Source organism: Euprymna scolopes, chromosome 6 (assembly GCF_053919585.1).
Source record: "Euprymna scolopes isolate OS-2025 chromosome 6, ASM5391958v1, whole genome shotgun sequence".
NCBI lineage: Eukaryota > Metazoa > Mollusca > Cephalopoda > Sepiida > Sepiolidae > Euprymna > Euprymna scolopes.
In genome coordinates, this window is record NC_136487.1 from 65,520,833 (window position 1) to 65,547,154 (window position 26,322).

The window sequence follows — 26,322 nt, forward strand, 5'->3', positions numbered from 1 at the left end:
AAAAATATATTTTCGCGAAAATCATCTTTACTTTCATCATATTTTGCTTAGGGTAAAATTTTTGAGTATCAAAACTTATCTCTTTACAACCCTTTCCTTTTCATAACCTATCATACTTTCATCAATCAAGATCCATTTTCTGTAGGCTGTTTTTGAACCCAGTCAACGACGGGTACTTCTGCTAGTATATATATATATATATACATATATATACACACACACACACACACACACACACACACACACACACACGGTGTCTGTAAAGTCTAGATGCATGAGTAAAAATACAAATTTTTATTCAAATCACACCAATATGATTTCCATCATTTACAAATATTAATGCATCTCACAAAACTTTCATAAATTGTAGAGTAACATGATTTTTGTGAGTGGTAAGACACGAATATGAAGAAATAAATTAGATGAAATCGTTTCTGTATATAAATTAACAAATAAAAGAATTACTTCGTAATTAATAGTAGTCGCCAAGATAATATAATCTTGAAAATTTAGCATCTAACAGTGTCTTGGTAAAAAAAAAACATTTACATTGAAAAGATGTTTCACAAAACTTTGGTCAACTCAATGCAATAAATTCAGGTTGTCTCCAACTCTTCAGCCTAATATGTTCACATGCCGTTACCATAATTATTGCGAATATTTTGTATTTATTAATCGAATGCTGTTATTAAAATCACATCTTATATATCCTTAAGTTTCTTAGGAAAAGTTTTACATGATATAGATTAAAAAAAAAAAATCCAAAATTATTTTTAAATAAACTTTTAGAGCTGTATTGTAGAATTTATGTTTAGTGCTTTTTTTTTTTTTTTTTAAGATAGGCAATTTCTTTTTCAGTTCTCAAGAGTTACCAAAACATCTTTTGTATTCTTGTATGCACAGAAAAGTTAATGAAAAAAAAAAACTTACCTGATGTTCGTGATCATCAAACTGACCAACTAAAGAAATTTCATACTCAGTCATTGTTTCTAAATTATTGTCTTGCCTAGAAAGAAAAAATATAAATATTAATATATATTTTTTTTTCTGTAGAAATATACTTTATTTCCTTATAATATATACCAATCCTTATTTAAGAAGCTCAATGTAATTACAGAGCAATATAGTGAATGAATGACAAAAGTCTATATTCCCAAGTTCATGATGTTGACCATCTTATAATTTATTCCTTTAATTCAATTGACATTTACAATTCTTGACAGTATCTGTTTTGTAGCACAAAATCAATCAATTATTATATCAATTAGTGAATCTATTTTGCCCTTAACTCATCAGAAGAAATAGCAACAATCAATTTTTGATGGATTAATTGTTGCTATTTCTTCTGACAAGTTATGGGCAAAATAGATTCACTAATTGATATAATAATCAAGTGATTGATTTTATGCTGTAAAACAGATGCTGTCAAAAATTGTAAATGTCAACTGAATTCAAAGGAATAAATTATAAGATGGTCAACAGCATGAACTTTGGAATATAGACTTTTGTCATTCATTCATTCACTATATATATATATATATATATATATATATATATATATATATATGTATCCACATAAAATGCTATAACGAGATATACTTTATGTATTGATTTTCAGTATTTACTTCAACAGTGCTCAATACAGAGTATAGCTAAGTTGTAAATTATGAGAGTATGTATGGCAATTAAGCTACACAGTCTTTCATGTTTCATTCCCATAGCCTTATGATTCCCTACAGAGATGAAACATACTGCAGCTTATTTGCCATATACTTTCATAACTTACTGTAATATACATATTAAACAATACCGAGACATAAAAATAATAAAAATCTGTGCATTTAGCATGATTGCTTGAAATGAAATAGATACCTCAGTGTAGTTTAATTGCTATAGGAATATTTACATTCTAACACACACACATACACACAATTTAAACTTCATTTGAAAATTTTCATGTAAAGCTAGCAAAATTAGTTTTGAACTTGCAAATCAAAATAGAAGCTCAATATTCCTAGTGTAATAAAATGGAGTTAATATAAATATATCTATGTAGTTCTAGAGCAATATTTCTAGTAAATTCAAGAAAAAAGTCAATTTATGATCGTTTCAACATTTAATTCAAATTCACATTTAATGATACAAGAAATCAAAATGCATGTATGTACATAATGCTAGAATTCAAGCACGCTGAACTTTGGTAAGTTTGCTTGCTTTAGGCATTGTGACACCTTTATGCAGTGAATGTTAACCTGTAACTGAACTGAAAAACAATTTATACCCTGGTCTCATAATTTGTATCAAGTGTAAAATGTCTCATTTTATAAAAATGTAAATTTCAGAATTAAATGTTTGGGATGAAACTTTTTTTCCATAACCTTTTAGGTTGTAGTATTGGTAACCATAAGTGGGAGGAGTTTAAAATCTATCCTTAAAAAATGGTTTCTTTTTAAAGATTTTCAAGTGGCCTTAAATTTTGGAACAGGAGTGTATATATACAAACACACACACACAATGGTTATAGAAATAATCAGCTATCATAATGAAAAAGAAAAAAAAAAAAAAACTGAAAATTTTGATTTTCAATTTGGACATGAAATATTTTTTATTAAAGGATTAAAATTAAATTTTTTTTTTCTGAAATGGGGAAGAAACACCCAACTAAAACTCACAGACTTCTTTGAAAAAAAGTGTATTACACCGAAAGTTTCAGAAAAAATTTTTTTTTTTTTAATCATTTCATAAAATATTTTATCACATTTTTGGTTTCTAATATTTCATATATCCTCCATGAAATGTTTTCAAAAGATGTGATATCTCTCTCTCTCTATACACACACACATATATATATATATATGTACACACACACATAAATACATAATGATTATGCTGGTTATTTTTAGTTTTTTTTTGTGTTCCCCCAACTTCAGAAAAAAAAAAAGAAGATTTTAATCATTTAAAAATATTTTATGTCAAAATGTAAAATCAAAACTTTCAATTTTTTTTCATTTTCATCATGTTAGATGAGTATTTCTACAATCTTTAAAAAATAATTGAAAAAAAAACAAAAAAAAAAAAACAGGAAAAACTGCAAACTTTGATTTTCCATTTTGACAAAACAATAATCCAACGTAAAGGAAACTTAAAACTTCCTTTTCCATTATAATACATTTGTTTTATTCTTAAAAAACCCATTTTGGATTTTTCCTGTTCTGGATTTTACCATCTTTCCCATTGGATTTTTAACATACCTTTTTTCTGTTTCTTGCTTCCTCAATAGCCTTGAATCCTATCAAACTGTCTCAAAGTGTTAAACGAGTTTTTTTATGCAAATATGATAAACTTCATATTATTTGTTTTCTGTGATGCATTAACCTGCAAAATCTATTGTATATTTTGCAAACCTCTTCCCTCTGATGAGAAGAATTGCATTCTTCGAAACTCCATGGAATAAGTTTTTTCCTGTTTAATTTGTATTCCTTGTAGAATAATTTAAATTTTGTATACTTTCCTTATAGGTTTATAAGGTTTTTTTTTTTTAATTTAAATAAATTTTCAATAACAAGATTTTTATTTTATATATATATATATATATATATATATATATATATATATATATTGTTATATAAGAAAACAAGCGAAAAAAAAAATACTTTGCTAGGATGCAATATAGGTAAAATATTTCCATTTGTTTTCTTTTCCTGTTTGGTTTCCATAATGTTTTATTATTAAAGTGTTTTTTATTCAATAAGTCTGAAGAAAGGCTGTTCTTGTGAAAATTTTCGAATGACATATTGTTTGGATTTATCCGAATAGTCTTGAAACGATTGTAACTTACGATGAATTATACTATTTTTTGCTATCAACCCATTCTTTGAAGTCTTGGTTTTTGTTAAAACAATATATGAATGCTCAATTATGAAATATAATTTTGTAACTTACAGTTTAAGTCATCTCTTTTTTGGCTTAAAATTTATTGGTATATGAACGATTACTGAATTATATAAACCCAGTAAAACTCGGAATACTATATGACATATATATATATATATATATTATTCATATTCATTGATGAAACAGACTTACCTGAATGGAAGCATCTGAATAATTTTTAAGTCTTTTGATGCAATAGCCAAACGATGATAGGAACGGCCAAAGTTTGGAGAAAAGCTAAGATCGTGTACTGGATCTGTTACTAAAGCTAACGTTTGTAATTTGCTCCATGACCTGAAAATTATACAGAAGATTTATTGCACATTTTATTATCGTTATTTCATTTACTTTTGTAAATAAATCTTTAAAATAACTCAAATATTAAATAAAGCAAGTCAAATATTAGTAATTTTTCTGATCCATTTTTTTATCAATAAACATTTTAGCAAATATACTAATTTCTAAACCAAGTGCAAAGGAGATTCAAACAATTGCACTTAAAGGGACGGTTAGAATCTTAAAAAGATCTCTCGGTTGGAGTGTCTAAAATAGCAGGTGTATGTTTGGCATCTGGTAGGATGCCCCATCCCTGGCTTAAACAAAATAAGAAAAATGAAAAAATAGAGAGATTTCTACTTTATGGTGAAATTTTGAATATTAAATACCCCCCAAACAGTGCTTGTCTATAATTCCCTTTATATAACAAATGTAGAGAAAAATCTGTATGATGTATGTACTAGTGATGAAACGAAAATATCATATTCCAAAAAATTACATAAATTGAGTAAGTAGTTTCATTTTTATAAAAGAAATCATTTTTAAGCGATTAATGGGAATTTTTAATTATTAGAACATAAATCTTGAAAGCTTTAATCATTTGAGTTATCTCCCATTTTTGTTTTCAGATTTTCAAAATGGTGGACAAGGCAACCACCCTTTGGTTATTCATAAAATTTGATTCTCTTATTTAAAAATAAAACTACTTGATCCAATTACGCAATTTTTGGAATATGATATTTCTGTTTCATCACTTATGTGCATCATAGAGATCTTTCTTCATTTTTGCTTTATCAATACAGAGAGAATTTTAAGGAACAAAACAAAACAAAAACTTTATATAACGCTCCTTACTAAATTTATGGAATTACATGTCATGTGAGAAAAAAAAAAGCCACTTATCAAATTTTATGGAAAACAATGCAGTTTTTGTTATTTAAAAATCCAGTTTTCTCCTTTTATATCCAGTTTTATCCAAATTGAGAGATGCCATTTTATTACTTACTTTATATATAAATATCAAGAAGCACAACACCTAGTGAAATAAAAATACTAATTGTGATTACTGGCCCCTTATATTTAACAAAATGGCACCTCACAACTTAAATGCATTTTAAAAAAATTGCTTTCTTAAAAAAAGGATTTTTACCATTATCTATATATATAAAAGCGAAAATGTATGTATGTTTGTGTGTCTGTTAAAAACTTTCGACAGACACAACAAAAATTCACAAACTCGGTATCATATCAAAGCCCCATCCTTCACTCAGAAAAATATCGAAAAATTGGCCCAAAACGTTCATTTTTTCACCCCGAAATCGACAATTTTCGACAGGGAGGGGGGGTCAATAAAAACGGTCTTCTCCCCCCCCCCCGTCCCGTCCCACTTAATTAAAAACGTTGTTTTCTTTTTTTACTTCGCTTATAACAAACAAACCTATGTCGTAGTCACGCTCGACGACTTCCGGGCGTGCACCTGTCAATTTGGTTCTTACTTAAATAAATTCAAACATCTTTCAGTAACTCATTCTGGCTGGCAGATTTTATTTTCAAACTTCGCCTCAGGGCTTCGGGTTCGATCCTACACCCCCCTCCCCCGGTTTCTTTTTTATTTAACACCACACACACACCTACAAACACCCGGGCAACGCCATGTACCCCCGCTAGTATTCAAGTATTTCCAAAAATTTTACCAACTTAGATTTTTGATTTTTAAGTAGTGTATTTACCGACGAGTGTTAAAATGTGAACGTCTTTTTTCTTAAAAGGAAATCATTTCTACAAAAAAGTAACATTTAGTTTCAGTAGTTTGAATATGTACAATTAACAATATTCCTTGTAGTTTCCTGATTGATTAATTAACAATTTTGCTTGTAGTTTTCTGATTGATTAATTAACAATTTTGCTTGTAGTTTTCTGATTGATTAATTAACAATTTTGCTTGTAGTTTTCTGATTGATTAATTAACAATTTTGCTTGTAGTTTTCTGATTGATTAATTAACAATATTCCTTGTAGTTTCCTGATTGATTAATTAACAATTTTGCTTGTAGTTTTCTGATTGATTAATTAACAATTTTGCTTGTAGTTTTCTGATTGATTAATTAACAATTTTGCTTGTAGTTTTCTGATTGATTAATTAACAATTTTGCTTGTAGTTTTCTGATTGATTAATTAACAATTTTGCTTGTAGTTTTCTGATTGATTAATTAACAATTTTGCTTGTAGTTTTCTGATTGATTAATTAACAATTTTGCTTGTAGTTTTCTGATTGATTAATTAACAATTTTGCTTGTAGTTTTCTGATAGTCCAATCATATGACCGAGAAATGATTTGGAATTAGAAATTTCAATTGATGTGTACATTTTGTAAAGTCTAAAAAGATAGTGAGCCTGTTTATTTGCCTTCCCACATAAGCAGAGTTAGATAGGTCATTTTTTTTTTTTTTGTATGGGGAAAAATTCAGCAAATTTCTATGCCTTCAGAAATAGAATGTTATTATTTCAAACAAAAACACTGGTGACAGGTAGACAATATCCATAAACCTTATTGAAGGATATATGACAAAGTGCTCCCTTTAAGAAAAAAAAAAAAAAAAAAAAAAATCACCTATGGCATTATTATTACAAACTAATAATATCTGATACATGCCCGACTTGTGCATCTGTTGAATATAATTCCCCTGCAAAGGGAGGTTTAATGTCTCACAACTCAATCAATTAAAATACATGAAGATTCATACCATATTTTGCTGACCGTTTATTCTGGCCTGCATTCTTTATTGTGATCCTGTTGGACTGAGGAATCAAATGCTGCTTGGGAACAACGTCATTCATACCCCCCCTCCTCTTCCCAAAAATAATGGACCAAGAAGAAATAACAGTTGAAGACAAGAAAAGGTTTATTCGCTTGCAATAATTTGTTCTCAATCACTGACCAGTGGAGGGGGTGGGTGCAGAGATGTAATTACTGGTAATTATATATTAACAAGATATTTCAATATGCAAGTGTTTATACCAAAGCTACTGATCGAACTTCTCTTAGATAGTGGTGTATTAAATTATCGATGAATAAATGTTGGTGTATATAACCAACATTATAAAACTTTTACGATGAACAATGGACTGAAACGATGACATGGACGTACCGACATGTTATTCTGAGGGGATAACCAATATTTGTACATGAAAGGGCTTCAGGCGACAATAGGAGACAATGTACCATTGATGGAGAGTTGGACAAATGTTCTTTGCTAGAGAAGAGTAGTGTATATAATAGCAACAGTGTATATAACAGACAGATTCTGTAAACATTTAATACGACAATAACAACCAAGACGAATTCACATTATTTTTTTTTTTTTTTACATGGAGGTCACCAGGAGATAAGGGTTATTGTGTGTAAAGTAATCAACGGGATAGTATCATAGTAATTGTTAGTATTGGAGATTTGATAAAGTGTCTTACTTAAGGGGGCAGTTTATCAGGAACTAGTTTATGTTGGACTTGAAGATATCCAAGTTGGGAAACAGGCAAATGAAAGAGTTCCATAGGCGTACACTTCTAAGAAAGAAGCTTTGTTCATGGAATCTACATTTTGATTTAGGCACAGATGAAGAGTGGGGAAAATTACTGACAGTGGTTTCAGCTAGACGGGTGTTTTTTGTGAAAGTTTGGCGAAGGGGGACCAGAGATTGGAGCTCGGACGAGCACTTGCCATGAAAATAATGATAAAACAAAGACAGGCTCGCAACGTCTCTTCTGTGGGAGAGAGGTTGCAGGGAAGAGAAAAGGGCATCCCCCACTAAGCCACGAAGTCTATTTTGTACTCTGTCAAGACAGGATAAGCTGTTTTTAGCAGCTCCAGCCCAGATGTGGCAGTAGTACTCCATCCTTGGACGTACTTGGCAGAGTTATATTTCATATAACATTTATTCACGCACCGTATCAACATTTTGGAGATTACAATGAGTTGAGTTCACATTTTGATCTTGATTTCACCGGCTTCCACAGTGTTTTCTCCCTGGCTTTTCATCTGACTTCTTCGACTGACTTTCAACTATTGACTAACTGAATATGTGCCTTTTCAAGCTCTCTCCTAAGATCCATCAACCTCCATGTCAGACTCTAGAGATCAGATCTATTTTTAAATTATTATTTATGCTAGTTATGAAAGCATATTTGTTTTTATTTATCTAAAATTCCTTGTTATTGTTTATAGAATCTAGTCAAATTAAATTCCTAAAACATCATTTAACCATAACCTTGAATTGCATTTTTTTCTTTAAAACAAATCTAATTTAACTATACGATAATAATAATCTTGTTGCTCAGGTAATTCGACGGTGCCCAGAGACTGATAAAAGTGCAACATTCTTACTTCTCTCCATTTTACCTTCTTTAGGTTATGTGATGTCATATTCCCTTAGTGGGTCAAGCTATCCTTTGAGCACATTAAGCTAACCCCAAATCAAATCCTATTTGCAGTCATTCTCAACTAACAAATTTATATGCCCCCTATATTAAACCCACCAAGTTTTGGTCATGAATGTCCAATAGTCTTTTTATTACCACTATTCAATGATAAGTACATTCATAAGATATGATGCGCAAAATTTTAAATAACCAACATGCTATTCTCTTAAAACTATTCTGATTGTGAAAATGTTTTGGGGATTTTTTTTTTTTTTTCATCAATGATATTTTAGAGACAATCCCAGCTAAATATTGAGAGGTGGGGAAGGGAAAGAGATATTCATCACTGGTGAAACTATGAAAGTGTTCCCATATCATAGTTGGACTGCAAAAATGATTGTTAATTTTATAAGCGCTATTGATGAAAGGCACCTGGCACAGCACTCCAGTTACAGTATTCTCAAAACTTAGAAGAAAAAAAAAAAAAAAAAAAAATGGTTGGATCATTTTACCACTCTGCAAAGTGTCTCACTCATGACACGATCCTCTACCTGCATAACAGATAAATATGTCCTTAGACGGAGTACTGCTATCATATAGGGGGAAGTATCACACAGAGCACCGCTTGCTACGACAGAGGACAAAATGGAATGATCTTTCCTTCCTTACAACCTCTTTCACACAAAAGAGATGTTGCTAGCTTCTCTTTACTGTAACGTTATCTTTATAAGTGCTCGACTGAGCTCCAATCCCTGATGCCCTCTCCTCTGTAAAATATTCGTAGCAGGAGATATTAAGGTTCAGTTAGTATGAAGCCCATTCCACATTGAAGAAAGTAAAATATTTTTGGAGTGTTAAAATTTTTAATTTAGCAAAAATTTTAATTACAGATATGTTATCTCTGAAATAGGAACGCACAGCACATCCTTCTACCGTTCCAGAAAGTGTCTCATTCCTGACACAATCTTCTACCTGCATAACAGATAGATATGTCTTTAGACAGAGTACTGCTATCATATACTGCTATGCCACACAGAGCACCCCTCTTTCTTGCCATGATAGAGGACAAAATGGAATGATCTTTCCTTCCTTACGACCTCTTTCACACAGAAGAGATGTTGCTAGCCTCTCTTGACTATAACATTCTGTTCATGATAAGTGCTTGACTAAGCTCCCACCCAGGATGTCCCTCTGTAAAATATACATGGCAAGAACTATTAAGGAAGTATTAAGGTCCGGCTAGAGTGAAGCTCATTCAGAATCACACTTATTACTGATGAGACTATCACAAAAGTAACCCCACCTCATTATGGTTGGGTTGTAGAAATGGTTAATTTTATTAAAAAAATTCCAAGAGCACTATTGAGAAAGGGCTTCAAAAACAACACTCAAATTACAGCATTTTCAAAGCTTAAATAATAACAAAAAAAAAAAAAAAATATTGCTTACCTGAGTTGATCATTATATTGATATACAAATACTTTCCCTCCAGCAGAAGGGTTTGTATCATCACTACCCACTGCAATCATTGGTGGACAAGATCTGGAAAAAAAAAAAAAAAAAAAAAAAAAAAAAAAAAAAAATGAAATGAGGACAAACGTATGCATTAATGGTGTTTATGAAAAAAATATGATCACAGATAAAATGAATAACAATAACATTTACATGTTTTGGATAGTTTTCCTCATCTCAATTGCTATTTTACACTAGCAGGGGTGGTGCCCGGCTTTGTTTGGGCATAAAATATGTCTAAATATGATATTTTAATTTGTCCAGATTTTGTGTATAATATTACAGAATCGTGATTTCAAAATTTAAAAAAAAAAAAAAAAAAAAAAAGTATTTGGATGCTATTAGCTAGAATTGAAACCAAAACTGTAGCATTCAAAGCTGTTAGCACTGTACCAACGTGACACGCATATGAATTGATTAAAATTAAAAGAAACTAATATGAATGTGCAAAAGGTATGATTTTTTGCAATTTTGACCCATTTTGACCCCTTAACTATTTTAACTGGCTAAGAACGGTCCTTAAAAAATCCAATCATTTGAGGCCCCTAGTGCTGCTCTGCGTTTTTCAGTCTCGAAGGAGATAGAATTTGAAAATATGGAGACAGACATATAGCCTTTTATGTATTAGATTTGTTAAAATTTGAAGTTGATTTTAGGTGCAATGCGTCTATTGGTAGGAATTATGTATAAGTATAAACATGTTGTGCAACACATTTTTTTCTAGTGCATGTGAATGGCGGACGTTGCAATGATCGATGCTTGGCCATAAAAACAAGGGAGGAGGTGTAGATAACTGAAAATATCTCTGACCAACAAGACCACTCAAAACTATATTCTCTTTGGAAAATAAGTGAATGGAAGGTGTCCCATAGAGATCAGCAGTTATAGTAAGCTAGTGTACTTCCTAAATTCCAGCGTAACGCTACTAGAAGCGGTGACAAGGCAAATCGGTTCCTTCACTTTTATTATTCTTCAATATTTCTATTGCTAAGCGATTTGTTGACATGAAATAGAAGAAAAGGGCATTAATGAAAAGTATACAATAAAAATTAACAAAATTATAAAAAGATAAAAATAACACAATTAGTCTTTATTTGCACTTTTAATAACAAAATTAAAAAGAAAAAGTTTTTATTTTCTTTGAAATTTTATAAGAAATAGGTTTATGAAATTATAAACATTTTTATTCCTCATTTAAAAATCTGGTGTTGTAAGGATCCCAAGATTGTTGCATAGTCTATGGGAATATGCCTTTTTAATCTAACATGCATTTAAGCAAACCGCACACACATCTATACATACACCTTTAAATAATGCATCAGTCACCGCCCTTGTGGTAACCTTCGATTTGCCAACAGGTGGCACCCTCCATCTCCTCTTCCGTTTTTTTCTCTCTCTTCCCACTCGAGACATCCAGCTGGCAACACGTGTTTTCCTCTGATTTGAACCTCCGATGTGAATGGCATGTGAATCACATCCACGCCTCGACAGGGTGTTACCATCTTAAGGTAAGAACACACACAAGGAACTTTCAATGTATACTACGAACTCTCATATTTATACACGCACACACTTGAATGAACATTCCGATTTTCATACATGTGCGGGTCGTGAGCTCATACTTACAATAACAACTTCATGCATTATATATATTCAACATACACGCGTGTACACAAAACACTCTTACTGTTCTCATCCTCTCTAGTTAAATAAAATATCTTGTATGTGTAACTTTTACGTTATCCTTCTTAACGTTTTGTTTAACGTCTTCTTAAATGTACTAGTAAAACATACTGTTCATTGTTTTTATTTCGCTGTCCTAGCAACGATGACCTCCAACTATCCATCTTATCGAACATGCAGCCTACTTCAGTAACCAGTTCCTACACACGGTCTACAAAGAGGGGATCCCAGCTATTCAACCGGTAACTAAACTGCACAACGCGTCCCCTGCAGGACCATCTATAACACAAAAGGAAAAATTTGTTTGAATGTATGTATGTTTGTATTGTTTGCAAAAACTTTTGACAGAGGCGATGGATTTTCACAAGATCAGTATCATTTTGAAGCTTGACCCTTCGGACGACAAATATCGAAAAATTGTCCAAAAACATTAATTCCTTCACCCTCAACTGGGCACTTGTCTACAGGGAGGAGTTGCTTTTTTCACCAATATTTTCTTTTAAGAGTTTCTTTAACTTACATCTTAGACGGCTGTTATACTGCACTTATACAACAGTTATTTGGAGAGTCTATCATCTTCTATCCTAACAAAATGCCTGACCCAGCATGTCTAATTACATATAACATATCTATGCTCGACACACCTGTTTTTTTTTGGGTTTTTTAAAATCACGTTCACTCCAAACAAGACACATAGCCACTTTGATGTAAGGAACTACTATTTGGGATCATGTTTAAGGGAGCTGAGCAAGATGTTGGTTTACATTATATTTAAACTTCTGCATGTCAGTACAATCAGGGAAGAAGATAGCTGGAAGGGAATTCCAAAGTCTACCTGTCCGAGGGAAGTAGAAGACTTTCCGGCATTTAGAGACTTCTACAGTGAGGGGTGTGTGATTTTGTTGCTAAGTGAGTTTGTTGGGGGTATGTACATCATGGGGGAGTAAGTGCAAAGAGTTCATCAGAGCACATTCCATTTAAGGTATGTGTAAAACAGGCACAGGGATGCAACATTGGGACGATAGGACAAGAGGTTGGAACAGTTGACAGTGTGAGACCTATTAGAGTAGAGACTCTTATTGGGACTCTGTCCAAGAGGGAGAGACTAGTGGTAGATGTACTAGTCCAGATGTGGCAACAGTATTCCATGCGTGGGCTGATGGCGGTTTTATAGACGTGCAGGGTACTCTCTGGTTTGAATAATCTTCTAGCACGATAGAGGGAACTCAACTTCTCTGCAGTAGCCTTCGCAATGCCCACTTGTTTGGAATAGTGATGTCGGATTCGAATGATTGCAACTTAATATCTCGGATTCTCCAGAGACATGTTTGGTGGGTATTAACATGTCAGCGTCAAGTGGTCGATGTTTGTGTGAAATAGATGAAAATAGAATGCCTTTCTGCTTGTACAATGATAAAATTTCTCAAACACACTTGTGATGTTAAACTGTATAAGGGTGTTAACTTTGATTAAAATTGGCCTGTTCATTCTTTAATAACATTTTTTCCATTATTGATACTTAGCGGAGACATTCCGATACAAAACATATCTAAGAACAGTTCCAGAAACATAACGTCCACTTTTGTAAAATTAAAAAAAATCCAACCAACTATTTCGGCATTCATAGGGGACAAACTTACACACACAGTGCCATATATATATATATATATATATATGGCACTTTGAAGGTAAATGTTTCTTTCTAAAAAAGAAAGCACATATCTATTATTGGTTTTCTTAAATTTAAAATTTGTGTGTGTGTATGTATATATATATATATAATTCTTGTATATATATATATATGTCACGTGTAAAGTCTAATAAAAGTGTTTAGGAAAGAATGCTCTTACCTGGAGGGATTCCATGACAATGAACTGCAACTAAGTTTACAATGAATTTCGTAATCCAAAGACCAATGGCTAAGATTCATAACATCTGGAGCTTGATAAATTCGCACCATCCCATCGGATGTACAAGTTGCCTAGAAACCGATAAGTAATTATTAAAGCAAAAAAAAAAAAAAGATCACAGAATCATAAAGCTTGCTTGTTCATTATAATTGTATATATATAAAAAAATGTCTTTTAAAAATAATAATGTAATTACATGTCAAAATTAGCAAAATTTCCAAAAATTATGAAAAATTATTACAAGAAGAAAAAGAAAATCATGGTTCTTGTCCAGAATCTAAAGTTCTAAAAACTTAAATGATAAAATAATTTGACCAACTGAAAAAGAAAATTAAAAAAAAAAAGACAACACAAAACTAAGACACACAAAAAGTAAATTTTTTTTTTCAAAAGAAAAATAAATGTAATTCAGTCTGTTTAGTTTCATACTGGGGGGGGGGGAAGAAAAATATTTGTTAGTAATTGTCTGTAAAAAAAAAAAAAAAAAAAAAAAAAAAAATTGTTGTTGCAATATATTTGATTCATTTTGTCGAGTAAATGATATCATTTTGAAAAGAGGCGATGCTAAAATCTCGCTAAGGAACAATAAAGGTAAACTGTGTTTCTGTATTCTAGAAAATGCTCTTCTAATCCCAAAATTTAAACAAAATATATTTTCTGTACAAGCTGCCACTAAACAAGGTGCAAATATAAACTTTAGCCCCAATAAATCAAAACTAGTGTACCCGAATGGAACTGTATTCGACATTAAAGAAAATGGAAGACTATATTATTTAAATAGTGTAGTCCCATCGAAAACCGCCTGCCATGATCTACAGACATGGCATAAAATTCTCGGACATTGCAATATTCCTGATATCAAAAAGTTGCCGACTGTAGTTGATGGAATGAAAATACAAACATTAAAAAACTTCAACTGCGACGTCTGTACGCAAGGGAAAATGACAAACTATCAAAGCAAGATACTAGACAAAATAGGCCAAAAAAATCCTATCAATGGTGCATTGTGACTTGAACGGTCCCGTGCCTCGATGGCCAGAGAACATTATAGATATGTGTTGAATTTCGTAGATGACCATTCAGGTTTAATAATGGTTTACTTTTTAAAGAACAAATCTGATACCCTGCTAGCAACTAAAAAATATTTAGCCGACATGGCTCCCTACGGTGAAGTCATGTGTATTCGCTCTGACAACGATGCGGAATTCACCAATAAAGACTTTGAACTTTTACTAATTAACTATCATATCAAGCATGAAAGATCAGCTCCCAGATCCCCACACCAAAACGGGACTGCTGAACAAGCGTGGCGGACACTTTTTGAAATGGCAAGAATCATTGAATCAAAACTCCCTAAAAACTCTGGACGTACGCACTTATGGCGGCAGCCTATATACGCAACAGGTGCTTTAACAAAACACTATCTAAAACTCCATATGAATCTTTCTGTGGTAAAAAACAAATCCATTGTACAGTATATCGATACACTAAGGCTGACTGGGATAGCTTCCGTACATTTATATCTGATCTACCTCTGCATTCTATGTTTAAAAAGGATGTGTCCTCTATAGTATTAGACCTGACAGAATGGTTAATTGTAGGTATTGACCATTTCATACCCTCGAAAAAGTTTCAGCAAAAACCTAAAAGCCAGCCAGGGTTCTCTCCAGAATGTGCTGCTGCCATTGCGTACAGAAATCACTTTTTCCACTGTTTCCAACGTAATAGATGTATGGAAACTAAAGCCGCTTTCAGGACTGCCAGCAACCATTGTAAGAAAGTAATAAAGAATGCAAGAGAGTTGTATGCTCAATCTGTTAAGTTCAAAGTAGCTGAGCAGCGGCTTGGTTCCCACCAGTTTTGGCAAATAGCAAACAGAATCCTGAACAGAAGCACACGCTCCATCCCAACTATTATCAATGGACCTGAGGTAATCTCGTCAGCATCAGACAAAGCCAAACTCTTTGTCAAGAACTTTGCAGCTAATTCTACCCTTTGCGATCAAGGCCGCCAACCCCCAATATTTCCTCCTGTATCAGAAAACATGCTATGTGATATACGTGTATCTGTACGTGATGTTGCCAAGCTAATCAAAAACCTTGATTCCAGTAAAGCAACTGGCCCTGACGGTATTCCAATTATAGTACTAAAAAAACTTCAACCTGAACTAGCGCCCATACTTACAAAACTGTTTAAACATTGTCTTAAGGAGAATAGTTTCCCCATCTCCCTGGAAAATTTCATCAGTATGCCCCGTATTTAAGAATTCAGGTGATCGCTCATCCCCCTCTCAGTACAGGCCAATAAGTTTCCTGTGCGTCATGAGTAAGTTGCTGGAATCTGTGTTAAATACAGAAGTAATCAACCATCTCAACAAAAATAACCTTCTTAGTGACACTCAATATGGTTTCCGTTTTGCTAGATCTACAGCAGATGTGCTTACAGTTATATCTCATAGGATTAGCAAATCTCTCGACGGAGGCAACCTTTCTAGGGCAATTGCTCTTGACATATCTAAGGCCTTTGATAGGGTTTGGCATAAAGGTTTACTTCATAAGATCTCTAGCTATGGTATAGCTGGAAATGTCTTCTCAATTATTGAATCATTTCTTTCTGATAGGTTCTTAAGAGTAGTAGTTGAGGGGCAAAAATCAGAAGCTCACAGTATTAATGCCGGTGTCCCTCAGGAGTCCATCCTGGGCCCAACTCTTTTCCTGATCTACATTAATGATCTTCCAAATCATATCCTTACATTATTTGTAGACATTTATGCTGACGACACTACCATTTATGGTAGCACATCTAAGACAGTAAACGACCAAGTTCTCTCCAATTCTCTCTCCTCTGATCTTGAGCACGTAGTACAATGGGGTAAGGAGTGGCTGGTTATTTTTAATGCATCTAAAACCAAGCTTCTCTCTTTACATCATCAACATTCTGATCCACATCTGGCATCAATTGAAATGAATGGCTCTCGTCTTCAGGAGGCCTCAAGTTTTGACAAGCTTTTTGGCTTGACCTTTACTCCTGATCTTAAATGGAACACGTACATCAAATCTGTTGCCAAGGCCGCTGGAAAAATGGTGGGATCTTTGTATCGATCTGGTAGATATCTCACTGCTGATGCTATTCTCTATCTATATAAGAGCCAGGTACGTCCAAGGATGGAATACTGTTGCCACATCTGGGCAGGAGCTGCTAGAAAGGACTTGTCCTGCCTTGATAGAGTTCAAAATAGACTTCGTAGCCTCGTAGGAGATGCCCTTTTCTCTTCCTTGCAACCTCTATCTCACAGAAGAGATGTTGCGAGTCTGTCTCTTATGTATCGTTATTTTCATGGAAAGTGTTCGACTGAGCTTCAATCTATGGTCCCCCCTCACCAAACTTTCACAAGAAACACTCGTCTAGCTGTAAACACTATCATTAATTCCCCCCACTCTTTATCTGTGCCTAAACCTAAACGTAGATTCCATGAACAAAGCTTCTTTCTTAGAACTGCACGCCTGTGGAATTGTCTTCCGTTTTCCTGCTTTCCGGCTGACTACAATATGGTTGTCTTCAAGTCTAACGTAAATAAGTTCTTGATGAGTTGTTCCATATAAGTTATCTAATTTACCAAATTTTCATTACTAATGATTACTATATTGTCCAATTTCTACTGTACACTCTTTAACCCTTATCCTTGAGTGGCCTCTTGGCCTTGATAATGTGGTGATGCCTATGTAACCCCCCCCCAAAAAAAAACAAAACAAATTTAAGCAGAATGCATATATTTGGTTCAACTTGCTTCGCATATATAGATAAAAAGAGTAAATTGAATATTAAAGCCGACAGATACGATAAAAACAGTCCAGCCAATTTAGTATTTTTTCCAGAGGAAAATAAAATAAAAAGAATCCGATGTGTAAAATTCACAGACACATTTAATTTTAAATACGAAAACCCGTCATATGGAGAGGATGAAATTATATTTCCTCAAATTATTAAAACAAACGAAGACATTAAAAATGACGGAGACAAGAGTATCCATGATGATGATGATAAAGTCGAAAGATATCCCAAAAGAAATAGGTGACCCAATTTTTTTGTGGTCAACAATATAAAAGATTATCAAATCAACTATTGCTATTCCATGGAACATGCGCCATAAAGCTTTAACGAAGCAATTAATTCAGAACATTGTGATGAATAGAAAATTGCAATGAAAAAAGAAATAGATGCTTTAACCGAAAATGATACCTATACGGTAGTGCCTCTCCAAAAAGATAAACATGTTATTTCTACAAGATGGGTCTTTACAAAAAAAGACTACAGCATCAGGCGTAGAGCAGTACAAAGCTAGATTTGTTGCTAAAGGGTACGCTCAGATTTACGGTATAGAATACTTTTCTACGTTTTCACCGACCACAAACCTAACGACAATCAGAATTGTACTGCAAATTGAAATATGACTTAAACATGCATCAAATGGACGTAAAAAATGCTTATTTGAATGCCCCAATTGACTCTGAAATTTATATTACCTCTCCAGAGGGATTTATAATGAAAAATAAAAATAGCGTGTGACGACTTAACAAGTCATTATATGGTCTAAAGCAGAGTGCTCAGTGTTGGAATACAGTATTTCATGATTATATGACTAACAAACAATTTAGACAATGCGCTGCAGACCCCTGTTTATATACCCAACACAAAGACAATAAACTACTGATTTTGGTTTTGTGGGTCAATGATATTTTAATTGCATCAAATTGTGACATAATGTTGACCGATGTTAAGAACAAATTAAGTAAAAGATTCAAAATGACCGATCTTGGCAAAATATCCTGGTTTTTGGGGATAGAATTTACTCAAAGCAAAGGACTTATTATGATGAATCAATCAAGATACATCGACAAAATACTATTAAAATTTTAAAAGTCCTTCGTTATTTAAAAGAAACTGAAGAACAGAAGTTAGTATTTAGAAAATAAAAAAATCCCCTAAAATTAGAAGGGTTTTCGGATTCAGATTAGGGAAATGACGAAGATCGAAAAAGTATATCTGGATATTATTTCAGACTTTCAGAAAATGGGCTTATTATGTAATAGAAATCTTAAAAGCAACAGATTGTATCTCTCTATGTGTGAAGCAGAATTTATCGCGATCACACACACGACCCAGGAAGCACTTTACCTTAAAAATATCCTAAAGACTATTTTAGAGCCAGAATTAACTAAAAGTCCCGTAGTAATTAATTGTGATAATCAAGTCAGTATAGTCTTAGCACAGAACACGATAATCAGCCAAAGATCTAAGCATATAGATATAAAATACCATTTCATAAAAAACGAGGTGCAAAAGGAATCCATTACTTTGAATTACATATCATCAAAACAAAATATCGCTGATGCATTCACGAAACCCATAACAAGAATAAAGTTAAAGCGTTTTTCTTCAAAACTTGTTGGAGGATTTGACTGAATAATTTTTTCATGGGCGTGTATGTATATAAATTTCTATATATCAAAAAACAAAAAAAAATATTCCTGGACAAGACATTAAACTGTATCCATTTTGTTTGTATTAACACTTTAACCTACTAATGTGTATAACTAATACTTTTGCTGAAAAAAAAAAAAAGGTCACTTTTTTTAACTTTTTCTTTGTAAATTTCCTTTTGACAAATAGTTTTTGCATCATTTTTTTTGCAAACACTTTCTGTGCGATTTTTCATTTCGAAAATACTTTTTGCATGCTTATTTTAAGGCACACATAAATTACAATTGACTGTTATTTTTTTGTGCACATTAGTTTTCTTTCTTATTTTTCAAAAATGTCCTATTTTTGCATTGTTTTAATTAAGAAAAAGACAAAAAAAAAACCCTCTTTAAACGGGTACATATTGCATGTATGTTTATTTATATGTATGCGTTTTTGAACAAAGCTGCATAATCAAATTTAAAAATGGTTTCTTTTTCACATACCCACTCCTTTTTAAGGTAAAAATACATTCTATTTTTTATTTCTCTCCTCTGTACACATATATATCTGTTTGACATTTAAACACAATTAAAAATGGCGTCTTTTTACATACTAAAATTTTAAGATCCAAATGCTTTCTAATTTTTGTTATGTATAATTGAATATAAAAACATATTTATTTTTGAGCAGAATGTGAACACAAGAGACTTCTCCATTATAAAAAAAAAAAAAGGGGGGGGTTGCAATTTTTTTTTTTTTTTTTTTTTTTTTTTTTTTTTTTTTTACACAGTGATCACCACTTATCAAGGCCCGGAAGCCACTCAGGGATAAGGGTTATTGCAAGTACATTACGTTAGTGAGGAGATTTGATGAAGTGTTTAATTAGGGGGGCGGTTCATTAGGAATTTGTTAACATTAGACTTGAAGACATCCAAGTTGTAGTCCGGAGGGAAGCAGGCAGACGGAACAGAGTTCCACAGGCGTGCAGTTCTAAGAAAGAAGCTTTGTTCATGAAATCCGCGTTTTGATTTAGGCACAGATATAGAGTGGGGGAAATTTTTCACAGTGGATTCAGCTAGACGGGTGTTTTTCTGTGAAAGATTGGCGAGGGGGGACCAGGGATTGGAGTTCAGACGAGCACCTGCCATGAAAATAACGATAAAACACGGATAGGCTCGCAACGTCTCTTCTGTGGGAGAGGGGTTGCAGGGTAGAGAAAAGGGCATCCCCCACTAAACCACGAAGTCTATTTTGTACTCTGTCAAGGCATGATAGGCTGTTTTTGGCAGCTCCTGCCCAGATATGGGAACAGTATTCCATCCTTGGCCGTACTTGGCTTTTATATAGATAGAGAATTGCATCAGTAGTGAGATATCTTCTGGAGCGGTAGAAGGATCCCACCATCTTTCCAACGACCTTGGCAACATTCATAATAGTTTTTTAAAATTTTGGAGAAGAAAATACAAACAACTCTGTTCCGTCTGCCTGCTTCCCTCCGGACTACAACTTGGATGTCTTCAAGTCCAATGTTAACAAATTCCTAATGAACCACCCCCTTAATTAAACACTTCATCAAATCTCCACACTAACGTAATGTACTTGCAATAACCCTTATCCCTGAGTGGCTTCCGGGCCTTGATAAGTGGTGATCATTGTGTAAAAAAAACCCGAAAAAACACGTATGATCCCACACAGTCAGGTGATTCTATTTATAAACGATGCTGCTAGGAACTGACGAATGGAATTAATTCACGTTCTGCTACCAAACAATCAGAAACCAGAATTGCTCTATAAATATTAAACCTTTTCTGTAGCAATTTCGCATATGTTTTTTTTTCCGTCTCGACACGGTAAGAATCTTTTGCTCTATGGAACTGTCTACTGCAAATCAGTCACCTCTCAGGACTTGTGTAGAACAACAAACCATCGGAAACTGTTCTGAAACTAAACATGGCTTACACTTCTAGATTTGTTCTATTGCTAATCCATTTCAAATTTATTTTCTTCTAAGAAAAAATAAATAAGGATAAATAAGACTGCAAAAAAAGAAGAACATGTTCTTATGCTGCTCTGTGTGTGTCAGCATGTTTTTTCGTTTTTTTTTTACACAATGATCACCACTTATCAAGGCCCGGAAGCCACTCAGGGATAAGGGTTATTGCAAGTACATTACGTTAGTGTGGAGATTTGATGAAGTGTTTAATTAAGGGGGTGGTTCATTAGGAATTTGTTAACATTGGACTTGAAGACATCCAAGTTGTAGTCCGGAGGGAAGCAGGCAGACAGAACAGAGTTGTTTGTATTTTCTTCTCCAAAATTTTTCAAAACTATTATGAAACAAATTCATTGAATTTATTTAACACTTTTTTGTACAATTAATTTCTTTTGTAGTTTTATTCTGTGCTTAAAAGTTTAATATGGAGCAAATAACTGAACTCACACGAACCATGCAGTTGACGCTGCAAACGCAACTAAAGCAAATGGAATATTTACAAAAACAACAATTAAAACAAAGTGAATTATTACAAACTATATTAATGAGGAAAGTAGAAAAAAAAAAAAAAAGACTGTCGATTTACACCTGAAGGAATTGCAAACTCCCTATCAGAATTTTTGTATAAACCAACAAATGGTCTGATTTTTCCAGCGTATTTTAGAAGATATGAAAATATTTTTTCTAAAAGATGTCAGTCATGGTCTGACGAAGAAAAAATTATTCTGCTGTTACAAAAACTTTGTACTCAGGAAAGTACCAAGTATATAAATTTCATTCTCCCAAAGAAACCTGAAGATATTTCTTTTAAAGAAATGATAGATATATTATAGAGAATTTTTGAGGAGCGGAACAGCTTATTTTATATGCGTCATAAGTGTCTAAATATTGTGAAACAAAATGAGGACGATTTTATTGCTCATGCAGGAAAAGTAAATGCCCTATGTGAATTATTCAGGATAAAAGACCCCAAAGAAGATATGTTTAAATGTTTAATATTTGTTCAAGGTTTAACAGCCGCTAAAGATAAAGAGATTTGTTTAAGGATATTATCAATCATGAATCTAGACACTGAGATAACTTTACAAAAAGTTATGGAAGAGTGTCAAAAGCTGTTGAATTTAAAACAGGACAATACAAGTATTGAAGAAAAAAATATTGCCAAAGTACAAAGGGTTAAACGATGTGTCCACTATGAAAAAAAATACTGTAGAACATGTGGAGGGAAAAAGATCACATTACAAAACAAAAGAGTGTTACTTTAAAAATAAAATATACTATGAGTGCGAAGATAAAGGTCACAAATCAACGGAATGCAAAATGAAAAAAGACCGTAAGCCTGAAAGAATAAACACCACTGATTCTAAAAAAAGAGTTCATGAACTGTAAGAAAAGAAAATATATTGATGTCAAAATTAATGGCTGGAAAATAAACTGCCTTCTGGATACTGGGAGTGATATATCTTTAATTGATGAAGGAACTTGGAAGAAAATTGGATATCCAAAGTTACAAAATACGGAAAAAAATTGCCAGAGGTGTTTCTGGAAATAGATTAAAATTCAAAGGTGAATTTTATACAAATGTGATACTAAATGAAAATACAGTAAAGACCAAAATTTATGTCATACCAGGAAAAAATTCTAATTTATTTGGTATCGACTTGATGATACTATTTAATTTATGGGAGAAACCCATAAACTCGTTTTGTAGAAAAGTAAGTGTGGCAGGGATAGAAATGAACAACTAAAGAGGCTTGAAAAAACAGTTATAGTGGCACTAAAAGAAGAAATGAACTAACATACATACTAATAAATATTAGTTAGAAAACTACCTGTAACACTCAAAGAAAGAAAAAAAAAAAAAATCAATGAAAATGGACTAATACATTAACAAGATAAGAAAACAAGTGTGGTAAAATGAAAAGAAGAAAAAAGGATTAAAAGTGTTTCCGTTTTCAATACGTGATGAAACTCTAATGATGGCAGATAGAGTGGTAATACCGCAAGTGTTACAAATGAAACTTCTGAAAGAATTTCATATGGGTCATTCTGGAATCTCCAGAATGAAAACTCTAATGAGAGGATATACATCCTGGCCTAAAATGGACCAGGATATAGAATAAAACAGTAAAATTATGCAAAGGTTGCCAACTAGCAGTGAAAGCTCCACCCATAAGGATATAACCTTCGCCGAAAACAGATGTACCCTGGACACGCATCGATATAGATTATGCAGGACCACTGAAAGGACAATCACCTGGTAATTGTGGATAGTTTTTCAAAATGGCCGGAAATTCATAAATACAAACACCACACAGCTGCAGACACTATAAAGCCATTAGACAAGGCATTTGGTCGTTTTGGAGCACCAAAAACAATTGTTAGTGACAATGGTACCATGTTCACAAGACAAAAATTTAAGGACTACTGTGAGTCACTGGCCATGAAACATATCACAACACCAACTTATAACCCTTGGTCTAATGGGCAAACAGAAAGTTTTGTCGATACCTTGCAAAAGAGCATTGAAAAAGAACAACATCGACATTGAAGAAAAAAATTTCAAACATTCCTAACAATTTACACGATAATGTCATACCAGAATACTAATGTAAATTTATCACCAGCTGAAATAATGTTTGCCAGGAAAGTATGTTCTGTGTTCGACTGATTAATTCCAAGAAAAAAAAGAGAAAAAATCATTAAAGATAATGCAAAGTACAGGATGTATAAGGACAATGATAAAGGTTTCTTTAAAAGCTATCAGGCAGGAAAGCGTTTTTAGGAAGATGGAATAGTCTCAAAAAGAATCGGGAGAATAGAAGGATGCACATTATCTCATAAAAGACATAAACCAATTGAGACCAACATACATGGAAACTGCCGAAAACGGAGAGCTACCAATGGAAGTGTTGTACGACACTTTCCAAATTGAACCTCCAAACAACACGGAAATACCAAGAGAAGTATCAGTAACTCCGAAAACTAGTCACTCTCCAAAATCGAAGAATTCACAAATGCAAATTGTAAGGAGAAGTGGAAAAAAAAAGAGCTGAACGTTTTGGTTCAAGCTCAAAAAGAACTAAATGGTAAAGCCAAATTCTAGGGAAGAATTTAGCTTGAGGGATGGTGTTATAATGGAATGACCTAGCACCTCTCTGTACAATATACAGACAATGTAGATATACTCCTCCGGGAATCAGAGAGTTCCAAGAGACAGATCCTCGCCTTGTATCCCCTTTGTAAATAAACCTTTGTAGTAACCCTAAGTGAATGTACTGTGTTATGATTATCAAAAGATATATCAATTGATAATGATGATGTTTTTCTGTAAAACTTTTTAGATCATTTTCATAACTTTAGAAAATTTTACTAATTTCAACATGACACATAATTATGTAATAGTGTTTTTACTTTAAATGTATTTTTTAAAAATATTTTCGGTATCCAATTATAATACACAAGCATTAAAAAAAAAATTAATAAAATAGAAGACACGAGGAGTAAAAATTCATTAAAAATAAAGTAAAAAACGAATAAGCTTTAGCAATTTGACAAAAATCAGTCTTTGTTTAAAAAAATTAAAATATAAACTTGCCTTATAAGAGGGAAAGGGAAGGCAACACAGCAAGAAAAAAATAACAGGAAAAGAAAAAAGATAAAGTGAGAAAGAAATAAAATCCATTCAAATAGTGATAATAAAAATATATGGTCAGGCTCTAATGATTATGGCGGTAATCAACTCTTTCTAGAAGAAAAAAAAGTTTGGTAAAAGTGCATTTTAGGTGAGTAAATCCATAGATGCCAATGGAGACCCAGTGGTTGTTGAAATTGATGAATCGAAGTACTTTCATAAAAAACATCATAGAGGACAGTTGAAAGCATGAAGGACGTTGGAAGAAATAAAGAGAAAATGAGAAAAATCTATGTTGAGAGAGAATGTGTGCAGTGTCAAAGTAAGTGAGCGAACGAAAAAGAGAGTGTTTGTATGTGTGAGAGAGAGAGAGAGAGTCATTTGCATGCATAGGACTTCAAGTTCATCCTGTGCAGCAAATATTCAACTAAAGGAAATACTTAAACCTTATATTAAAAAAGAAAATTAAAGAAAAGTCTGTATGATGTATGCACCCCAGGATGAAACAGTTTATATTGGGTTTTTAGTGGTATAGAACATAATACAGGAAAGTGCATTTGTGATATCCGATGGTTCACCAGCATACGCAATCATCAACCAGATCAGAGGTAGAATTTACTTTCACTCACTTGTTCATGAGCCCAGATGATCCAGACATCCACACCGAACATGTCAAGAACATATACTTATAGCAAGTAGCCGTTTTAGTTGTGTGAAATGACATAATACATAGGAAAAAAGTATCATGTCATTCCACATAACCAAAACAGCTACTCATTATCAGTACAGAGTACCAGTTTTACAAAGTTTGACTTTTCTTAAGAGTAGGGAGAGAGGGCAGAGTTTCACGTTCACAGGCTATCAATGGCCAACCTGCCAGCAGCGGTTTCCTTTCCCTTTTCCACTTCTTCTCGATATTCATGATACATAAAAGCTTGTTTTTGGCCGTCATATTCCCCAACCCTATTGTCATATTGTTACACAAAGGGCCCGGTCTAAGCTGGGTTGACATGCTAGTATATATATATATGTGTATATACATATATGTATTTATATGGATAAAAATGTGGCACGCGTCTGCGGATGAAATGTGGGGAACATGACAGCTAAATCAGAATTGTTTCAGTATTTCTCATGAATGTAAACAAAATTTGTTATTGTTTGAGAAAGAATGTAGCAGTTAAAGGAATCTGGTTATGTTGACGCTTTTAAAAGTTGACAGGAAAAAGTGACACAAAAAAAATTGGCAGATTGGGATTTGATTGTCAACCAAGTGGACGCAACGATATACTTCTCTCTGTCGCTCTCCCACTTCTCTCTCTATCCACCATAACAGAAAAACAGACGAGGAATAAAAACGGACTGTTGCTTACGCCAAATGTGTTGTTGTGTATTTGAATTCTAGAAAAAAGGTTCATAATATAACAATATAAGCTTGTTTTTGTTAACCATTCTCCAACCTTACAGCCACAAACTCAATTTTTACAATATCTATACGTTTTT

General features: G+C 33.0%; 1 protein-coding gene across 4 annotated transcripts in view; it reads right to left on the bottom strand.

The window, feature by feature from the left end:
• The window catches only part of LOC145277672 (nucleoporin SEH1-A-like), a 149,754-nt gene that overhangs the window by 102,737 nt on the left and 20,695 nt on the right, over nucleotides 1-26,322 (bottom strand). For all 4 annotated transcript variants that reach the window (XR_013868192.1, XR_013868193.1, XM_080129336.1 and 1 more), the window contains exons 5-8: nucleotides 13,670-13,800; nucleotides 10,074-10,166; nucleotides 4,087-4,227; nucleotides 931-1,006 (exon numbers count right to left, since the gene is read on the bottom strand). Coding sequence is in view for 2 of the 4 variants with exons in the window: in XM_080129336.1 (XP_079985462.1) it covers nucleotides 931-1,006; nucleotides 4,087-4,227; nucleotides 10,074-10,166; nucleotides 13,670-13,800 (441 nt within the window). In the remaining 2 variants the exon portion in view is untranslated. The remainder of the gene's footprint in view (nucleotides 1-930; nucleotides 1,007-4,086; nucleotides 4,228-10,073; nucleotides 10,167-13,669; nucleotides 13,801-26,322) is intronic.